This window comes from Plecotus auritus (assembly GCF_963455305.1).
Source record: "Plecotus auritus genome assembly, chromosome: 12".
Taxonomy (NCBI): Eukaryota; Metazoa; Chordata; class Mammalia; order Chiroptera; family Vespertilionidae; genus Plecotus; species Plecotus auritus.
The window spans coordinates 10351660-10361665 of record NC_137778.1 but is presented as its reverse complement, the minus strand read 5'-3'; the positions used below and the strand labels follow the sequence as shown (position 1 = coordinate 10361665).

Sequence of the window (10006 nt, the reverse complement as noted above, 5' to 3'; positions counted from 1 at the left end):
TCAGGAGGCAGGAGTTCCTTGATGATTCTTGTCAATCCAGGCCAGGAAGACGTCTAGCTCTCCCAGAGACTTGAGGGCAGCAGACTTGACCTCCAGCTGGAACCAGGGAGACATGAGAACCTGCCTTTCAGACCCTGTGATCGTTTCAAACCACTATCCCCATCTTCTGGTCCCCATGAGGTTTTCTTTTAATTCATCAGTTATATTTGGAGAGTATACAGACCCCAAATTATTTTCCCAACAGGCAACCCAAATTGTTTGCCACAAACAAGCAGTTAAATCATCTCAGAAACTTATCAAAATTAAAAATTCTTCATTCTTTGCCCTTTGTTTTTCTTTTTCCTGTTTTTTAAATATATATTTTTATTGATTTCAGAGAGGAAGGGAGAGGGAGAGAGAGAAACATCAATGAAGAGAGAGCGACACTGATAGGCTGCCTCCTGCATGCCCCACACTTGGGATCGGGCCCACAACGTGGGCATGTGCCCTGACCAGGAATCGAACTGTGACTTCTATTTCATGGGTTGACGCTCAACCACTGAGCCATGCCAGCCAGGCCTTTTCCTGTTTTTCACTGGGGAAAAAGAAATTGCCTTTCTGGACAGTTCTTTAGCTTATTTTCTCTTTCAAATTAGGTTTAAGAGGTCTCGATCCCAGGGTGCTGTGCAGTGAGTAGGGAGAGCTTGTCTTCCCCATTGGACATATTAAAGCACCAAAGTCCCTAAGGATCAGTGTCCTACCCAAAGTCACACAACTGGTAGTGGAACTAGAACCCAAATCTCCTGACCTCCTCCATCTCCTCTTCAGCAGACTAAAAGGGCATCTCCTCTTCGGCAGACTAAAAGAGCCTGAGGGCATGGGATCGAGTCCTACCTTCAAGAACAATACTTGACTCATAATAAGAACAATAGGACTCTTAGCCATTGTTATAACATTATCCTATGGGACCTCTCCGTAAGGAAGCAGAGCTCTGAACAGCTCTCCACACCTCCTTGCTATTCTAATAACTAGCATCTCTAGAGAGTGTGGTTGAAATGCAGAATTTCAGGCCTCACTCCAGACCTATGAAGCCAGAATCTGCATTTTAACAAACATCTCCAAATGATGCACATAAGAAGCATCGCTTCTACCTCCACCTGTGTATGAGACATGCATCCACCACTGCATGAGCAGCATGCTCTGCTGTACCACACAGAATGCTTATGACAGTTACTGGCCACAGTGACACCTGGCAGGTAACATGTTTCATGCATAACAGCTTCCAATTCACTGGAGATCTCGCTTCCTCTGGATCACCCCCATCTTAAGCAGTATGTGCTTTCCCCAAAAATTTAACACGGGTTAGATCTGATATGTAAGGGCATAAGAAAACAGTGGAGGGATGTGGGGGAGGGGAGCCCAGGAAATTAGCAAATCAGGTAAGACCAACACTCTCTATGCTGGCACACACAATTCGGGAGACCTGCAATAAATACTTGTTGGTGAGTTAATGAGTGAATGAGTGTGAGTGGAGTGGAGGCAGAGGGTGGTGCATGCCCACTTGTCATCCCCATCATCCCTTCTTCTTCCCTGCCCTCACCTGATTGTAGTTGTCATGGATGATTCTGGTTGCATTGGCAGCTTCCTGCCCGCAGTGACACAGCCTCTGCTCCTGCTGGTAAAGTGGAGGCAGCACCCATGAGAGGACCTTCCCATCCTGGTCCGCCCTTTCAACCACCTCCCCTCCTGGAGTGATGTTTCTCCTTCCGCCCAAGGTGAGCGCCAGGTAAATAAACTCAGTGTGGAGCACCAGGGGGAATAAGGCCTGTTTGTAGAGTCACCCTGTGTTTGACCAGAGCTTTGGCTTTCTCGGGGTTGACAGACTGGAAGAGCCAGGAAAGTAGGTGCCAAATCCATCTTGCCCCCACTCTGAATGCAGCGCCCCACAAGGCAGGCACCCTATAGATATTTGTTGGGTTCGTTAATTAAATAATTTATTCAATGAATCTTAATGTAAATGGGACAGGGATCATGATTCCTAAGCTTTAGACTCTGACACAGAGAGGTGAAGTAACCTGCCAACAAGTCACACAGGAAGTCCTTGGCAGGGATGGGGCTACAGCCCAGGATGTCTGCTGTCCTACGTTTCCGTTGGTTTGTTTGAGTTTGGTTTTATTTCTGATGTTTGGTTTAAACAGATAATAATGAATTACAGGGGATCCTTAGGGGAAGGCTATACCGAGGACCTACCTAGAGGTTATGAAAACCCCAAAGGGCCAGAAACAAAGACATCAGGGGTGTGCCTAGGGCCCTAGGATAAGCCTGGAACGCCCCTCTCACAGGCCAGGCCTGGGGTCACCTAAGGGATACTTTGACATAAGTGGTCACCCCAGGAGGACTATCCTCAAGGAAACTTGGGTCTGGTAAGGTATTGGCAGGGAGGAAGCCCTGGGCAAGGAGCGACCACTGGCAGAGGCTCCTGACAGTTCTCCCCATGGCGGATGAGGGAGGGAGTATCCTTTGCCATGTGAGAAGGCGACTGGGGCCAGCACATCCCGGGCTCTCCCCAGCAGATAGCGCGGAGAGGCTGGGAGTTCTGATGTGGGGACTCACGCATTGCTGAAGAACCTTCTGCATGTAGAGGAAAGAGTTGGCGATGCTGCTTATTTTTCTCAAGATCTGGGGGTTCAGCTCCTGATGGTCCTTGAACACCCTGTCCATGTAAAACGCCAGGAGGTTCTTGGTCACACAGCACACATCTAAGGGCTACAGATATGAATTAGAGAAAGCCTGGGGCATCTGAGGGCTACAGCTATGAATCAGAGAAGTCCAGAGTCATTTCTTCTTTATTATCTTGGAGACCAAAGTGGCCTATTTGAATAGGAGCAGCCAGGACCAAGATAACTAAAAGTATTTTTTTTAATTCGTATTGATTTCAGAGTGTCCATTCCTTGGTACACTGAAGCTCCTTACGATGAAGACACTGAGGAGAGATTGTGGTTCACCCACTCTTTTTATAGGGACAGGAGATATATTAACAAGGGGTGGAGCCCAGTCAGAGACTAGATTCTCTCTACAGCATCCCAAACAGGTCACCACTCAGTTCTGTTTAGACCCCTCCAGGAACCAGGCATCTGCCTTTTGAAAGCATCCATGTCTGAGCAGCTTTCCTGAAAAGCACTTCCTTACATTGTGCGGAAGTCTTCCTTCGGACAACCTGGATTTATTCAGTGGCTGTTGCTTGCCAGGCGTATGCTGGGCACATATTCCTTCTATTGCAATGGCATTCCTTCTATTGCAATGCTCGGCTCTCCTCCAGTCTGTCCTTTCTAAACCGCAGGGATTATTTGATGGGGCTGGGAAGTGCAGGAATGGAAAGGGACCACTGTGGAGATGCTGCATCTGGGCAGGTCCGCAGCTGGCAGAGGGCAGACCTCTCTAAGGAAGGGTTCCTGAATTCCCAGAGCACAGCTCAGAGCAGCTGGCCAGGCTGTTTCCTTCTAGCAGCCTGTGATCAGTGAGTTGCTCTGCAGGAGACTTATAGCTCAGTCTGAGGAGGAAGGGATCTATAGCAGAGATAGAGCCTTTATCTTCATTAGCGTTAATGCAGCAAAACCTCCTTGGCCCCAGGGGTAGCGTTTCCTGGATGGCAAACACTACTCGCCACACACACAATAAATGTTCCTCTTCCATCACTCCTGCCAGTTCCCTTAACCAAAGGGGCTAAAGTGGCACATCTCTTTTATCAGGGAGGAAAAGAGGGAGACAGAAATGTGATAAAGCCCAGCCGGCATGGCTCAGTGGTTGAGCATGGACCTATGAACCAGGAGATCACGGTTCGATTCCTGGTCAGGGCCTATGCCTGGGTTGTGGGCTCAATCCCCAGTATGGGGAGTGCAGGAGGCAGCTGATCAATGATTCTCTCTCCCTCTCCCTTCCTCTCTGAAATCAATAAAAATTTAAAAATTAACGCACAAAAAATGTGATAAAGACCTGAATCCTCATAGACCCTTTTCTCACATCCCATCAGCTATTTCTAGACCTTGAGAGAAGAATGTGGAGACAGAGGCATGAGACATGGGCCTACCAGGAACTAGTCATTCTCGCTCCCAAGGTATCAATTTGGTCATCTGAAAATTGTGGTTTTGGAATAGGTAATCTTTAGGGTCATTTCCAGCTGTGATATCTAATGAGTTTCTTGTACAGCTGGCTGGAATAGCAGTCCGTAAAAGGCTGCACAGCTGTTACCACAAATAAATCAGGCCCAGTACTGACTACCGTGGTCTGCAAACTGCGGCTCGGGAGCCATATGCGGCTCTTTGGCCCCTTGAGTGTGGCTCTTCCACAAAATACCACAACCTGGGTGAGTCTATTTTGAAGAAGTGGCATTAGAAGAAGTTTAAGTTTAAAAAATTTGGCTCTCAAAAGAAATTTCAATCGCTGTACTGTTGATATTTGGCTCTGTTGACTAATGATGAGTTTGCCGACCACTGGCCTAGAAGAATTAGCGGGTGCAGAGAAGCCTGAGGAAAAAAAAGTAAATCATTGCAGATGTAATGTATACTCAGCCACATACATACTAAAAAAACAAAAAAGATCTTTCTAGAATTCTTAGAAGGACTGAAGGAGCTTACTTTTAAAGGCATGTCTCAGTGACCCCCCTCAGTAAGTGAATGATCACCTCAAAAGCCAACTGTTGTGTAACACACTCTCATTAGCTCTGGTCTGGACCATTGGACGGGTCTCACTGGCTTTCCTGCCTCGGGCTGTCCATTGCAAAGAACCCATCAGACCGCCTTTCTACAAGTTCCGTGGTCATACAGCCTTTGGCTCAGAAACTTACAGGGACTCATGTTGCCTCTGTTATAAGCCCGAGGCTTAGCCTGTCACGGAAAATGACTCCAGTGTATTTTTCCACCTCATCCTCTTTCTCTCACCTTCATGTCCCTTGCGCTACCAGCCTGGTGGCCTTACCGTCCCCTGACACACCCATTGATCTTATCCACCCATTCTCCCATGCTGCCCAAACCTCTTCCTTCCTTTTATCCACTAACCCACAGCCTACTCAGCCTGTAGGTCACTGCTCCTTTTCTAGGCTTCCCCATGGAAGCTTCCAGAATCGCCCTAAGCCGCAGGCATCCTGCCCCCTTTGAGCATGTGGCCCCTCACTCACTCTCTGGGTAAGTGGCGCTTCTTTAATTCCTCCCAGGGGCTTCTTTTTGTAAAATGAAATGTATTGGGGTAACAATGGTTAATGCCATTATATACATTTCAGGTGTACAACTGTATAATATGATACCCGTATGCTCCAGTGTGTGCTCACCATCCAAGACCTATCTCATTCGGCCACCATACATTTGACCCCCTTTATCCTCTTTGTCCTCCCCCACCCCACCCCCTCTGGTAACCACTACTCTGAGGTTTATATTTATGGGGATATAAGACAAAAAGCAACAAACAAACCTCATAGATACAGACAACAGAATGGTAGCTCCCCAGAGTTCCTGAGACATGAGTGTGCCCTAACGTATCTGATGATTAATAAAAAGCTGGGAGCATTTAGAGGACACGGGAGATTAGGAAAGAGACGGGGACAGGGCCGCTTCACCGTAAAAATAACAATACAGGCAAGAGCAGACACAGGCATGTACCTTGAGGCTGTGCAGGGTCCCCGATGTGGACAGGATGGTGACATTTTGGAAGGTGTCCTTAGCTTGCTGGGGAGGAAAACATAAGAACGAACGCAAGTGATGAGTTCCTGAGACACGAAAAACCACGAGCAGGTACTTGTTCTTCATGTTTGGATGTAAGGTGAGGCACACGCCCTTGCCCAGACCTTCACCCAGAGCCCATACTCACGATGGCTCCTTTGATTTGCTGGAAGCTCTCTCCCATATGGCGCATGTCCATGGCAAGCAGACATCTCCTGAGACCTCGGGTGTGCGCTGAGCTCAGGAGGAACACTGTGCCCAGGAGCCAGAGGGAAGCCTTCATGTCCTGCAGGAGGGGTGGGAGTCAGTTGCCTGGCCCGAGTGGAGAGAACAAGAGAGACCCCTGATGAGCTCCCCCTTGGTCCTCACAGGGCAGGCCAGGCAGCCACCAAGAGAACAGACTCAACGCCCCAGTCTGTGGAGTCCAGAGGCATGTGTCTCCTCCCCTGGCTTTCTTAACTCTGTTGAGTGAGCCCTACCCCCATGCTCCCACATCCACTCTAGGAAGCACAATACAGTTCTCTCTCTCTCTCTCTCTCTCTCTCTCTCATTCTCTCTCTCTCTCTCTCTCTCTCTCATTCTCTCTCTCTCTCTCTCTCTCTCTCTCTCTCTCTCTCTCTCTCTCTCCCCCTCGTCCCAGGGATTGTGTCCGTTAGTGCATATCGCTCTATTATGACTCAGCACAGCTCACTTTGAAAAGCATTGTTTTTAATCAATTAAATAGGAAAAACAGCGTTGTAATATGCCCTAGGGATTAGACAACAGATCTAAAAAGCCATAAGAGCACATTTGTATGGTTTTCTTTTATTTGCCCCCAAAATAGGCGACACCCTTTTATTATCTGCTTAAAATCATTATTTGAAGCCAGCTATGAAGATGTCACCTCCTGAGGAAGATGGGAAGGAAAGAAGGAAGCCATCTCCTCATAACTAATTAGCCACAGGGAAGAGAGAGAGGAAGGCTGCCCCTGCCTCCCCTCTGCCTCCCACTGAGCTGGGGATATGAGGGTCATGTTTGAGCTGGCCAGTCCCTAGGCAGGGCCAGACCCTGAGATGCCTTCTCACCCTTCCGCACTGTCTTTCTCTGCCTTTTTCATGTAACCACTTCCAGCTGGTGTGTGACAGTGGAGGACAGGGAGGCCCCCAAATAGGAAGCCTGTTAAGGGGCTGCAGAGCACCCCCACCTCCTGCCTTTAGTTACAGTGGCTCTAACTGTAAAGCACATACGTTGGTTCCAGAGTGTGCGCCGCAGCTGTCCCCGTACCCGACCACCACTCCACATATCTTCCTTGGGGTTCCCACGCTCTTTTCCAGGAAAGCCAAGAAAAAGCAAGCCCTGCTTAGAGAGCCATTCCGCCGTATGTCTCCTGGACTCAGCATCACTCCCAGGGAGAGAACAGGTGTGTAATGAGACCTCACCAAGCAGGGGGCACTCATCACACCACAGAGCTTGGCTGCTCCTTTTCCAACCTCTCTCTTTGTGACCAAACAAGAGTACAGACCCCACTGGCAGGAACGTCTGTAGATTCCCTCAGCGCGCTCTCCCCTCTAAAGGCAACTGGGCTGCTTTTAGAAAGCCAAGTGACTAGGAAGGGAGCACAGTTTTTCTTCTGACAAGGTAACTGTCAGAAGCAATGGGACATTCCCTGCTCGGCACCTGCTGCCAGGGGCCCCAGGCATCTTGTGCAGGAGAAAGATGCCTCCCTCTGCTTGGCAACTCCAGACATCTTGGCAGATTCAGGTAACAATGGTAGCTAACGTTCATCATGCATGCCGCATGTGTCAGGCACTGTGCCAGGCATTTTTCCCAATTATTTCATGTTCACAACCACCCTTTCTCCACTTTACCAGAGGCAACTGAGACTTAGAGAAGTGAAGGAACTTGCCCAAGGTACGTGACCACCACGTAGCAGAGCCAGAGTGAGAAGGCAGGCAAGCTGGCCCTGGACCCTCTGTCCTCTACATCATCCCACTGACAGCTCTGTTCCCTGGAGGATCTCAGCTGGAGATCCCCACAGATGCCCTCATGCCAGTCAGAAAGAAATGCCCTTCTGATTGGGTAGACGGAACTACAGATGCTCCTTACAGTGAAAAAGATACTTAAGTCCGGCCGGTGGGTCTTAGGGGTTGAACCAGGAAGTTACCGTTCAATTCCTGGTCAGGGCACATGCCCGGGTTGTGGGTTTCATACCCAGTAGGGGTACGTGTAGGAAGGAGCCAATCAATGATTCTCTCTCATCATGGATGTCTCTATCTCTCTCTCCCTCTCTCTTCTCTGAAATCAATAAAAATATATACTTTTTTAAAAAGGTATTTAATACTGCGAAAGATTTAAAAGAAGATACAAAGTGCCCAGCACAGGCCCTAGAACAAAAAGGTTATAGTAAACGTTAGATTCCCTCCCCTTCCCTGCCCTTTCTTCTTTCTTTTCTTCCTTCCTCCCTCCCTCCCTCCCCCCCTCCCTTCCTTCCTTCCTTTCTTCTTTCCTTCCTTCTTTTCCACTCTCCATCTTTTCTTATTGAGAGTAAGGTACCAGAAAGTTCACCTCTATATTGAGTACCAAGCACCTGAGACATCCCAGGCCAGTGATCGGCAAACTGCAGCTCGCGAGCCACATGTGGCTCTTTGGCCCCTTGAGTTTTTAGCAAAGGCCAGCTTAGGAGTACCCTAATTAAGTTAATAACAATGTACCTACCTATATAGTTTAAGTTTAAAAAATTGGGCTCTCAAAAAAAATTTCAATCGTTGTACTGTTGATATTTGGCTCTGTTGTCTAATGAGTTTGCCGACCACTGGCCTAGGTCATACACAATGATGGCAGGCCATCTCTCTGCAGCTGTAAAGGATGAGGGTGAGGATGAAGATGAATAAGAGCCTGAGATGGAGGCTGGCAGGAGGCTCACCTGTCTCCGGGTGCTCGGGTGCTCCTGTGTCTGCTCTCTCGGTGCTCTTTGCCACATGGAAAGGGTAGGTCGCTTTTATGCAGGTGGATAAGAGGAAATGCTGTCAAGGTGTACTGGGTGGGTCCACCTTTGGGAGATTTTTTTCCCCCTTGTTTCCTTAGCATTCATGTCCTTAATTGTTTTCTTTTCTTTCAACTTTGAAATATAGTTGATTAATCATTATGAAGAAATTCTTCTCTCTCTGGGTCTAGACATGCAGATTCCAGGAAAAATAAACTCACCATCTACATGCAAATGAGAATTTCTTGCAATCCTGTGTCCATAGAGAAAAATCCAGGTTAGGTCACTTTCCTGAGAGCTGTGGCATGCCACCAACTGTACCTGGCAGGCAATCTCAGGAAAGCACTCTCCTGCCAGCCACACCCTGAGACTGCAGGTGCCGGTGACTCTAGCACACGCCACCTGCCCAATGGCTCATACAGCACCTGAGTACCTACCAGGTGCCAGGCATTCACTACTAGTAAATGCTTTATGTGCATTATTTTGTTTAACTTAATGGAGAATGTTGTGGGTTTTTCCCTCAAAATGCAAAGGATTTCTTTGGACATCTTCTCATTCCTCTTCATCTTGTCCCTGGATGGTCATTTCATTCTCAATGAACACACAGAGAGAAAATTCGACTGGGGAGTAGAGAGCCTGGAATACAGAGCCAGAAACACAGCCTGGAATCCTTGCAGTTGGGCCAGAAGACCCTGTATCTGAATTGCTTTTATAATATATGTTTTGATTGATTTGAGAGAGAGAGAGAGAGAGAGAGAGAGAGAGAGAGAGAGAGAGAGAGAGGAAGGGAAAGAGAGAAAGGGAGAGGGAGAAAGAGAGAGAAACATAAATTGTGTTGCCTCCCATACGCATCCCAACCAAGAATTGAACCAGAGACCTTTCAGTGCACAGGGCAACACTCAACCAGCTGAGCCCCATCAGCCAAGGCTCTAAATCACTTTTTACACAAACTCTACACCATGAATTTTCCAAGGATCAGGGTTTGGGGTGATGGTGATGGAAAGTTAGGGTACAAAGTGTCCCTCCCCCCAACACAAACTCTCAAAATAAACAGAGCTTGTTTTTACCAAATGAAGCAACTCTGGGGTGGAATGCAATTACAAAGGGTCCCAAGGGCCCTTTGGACAACGGGCTGGTACAATGGGCTGGCCCAGGCTCTGCCCTGCCAGACTGGTGAGCCAGAGTAGTGGGCAGGCACTGGCAGAGAAGGAAGAGGGACAAGGAGGATTGGGAACTTTTATGGAGGTAGATGCAGGGAAAAGGAGCCTCGGGGGCTGGAAGCCTTGTTGTCCAGCATCTTAGACAAAAGGAAATCATAATACATGTTGAGGGGAGCAGTAGACTGTAGCTCTGG

At 48.2% G+C, this 10006-nt stretch overlaps 1 protein-coding gene across 1 annotated transcript; it reads right to left on the bottom strand.

Annotated features, from left to right (window-relative positions):
• IL19 (interleukin 19) lies at positions 1 to 6175 on the bottom strand (the record flags this gene model as incomplete). The annotated part of the gene is made up of 6 exons (XM_080647795.1): positions 1 to 96; positions 1580 to 1654; positions 2593 to 2745; positions 5631 to 5696; positions 5839 to 5976; positions 6170 to 6175. The coding sequence occupies 6 exons, from the start codon at positions 6173 to 6175 to the stop codon at positions 1 to 3; spliced, it is 534 nt and encodes a 177-aa protein (XP_080503921.1).
• Positions 6176 to 10006: the final 3831 nt, after the last annotated feature.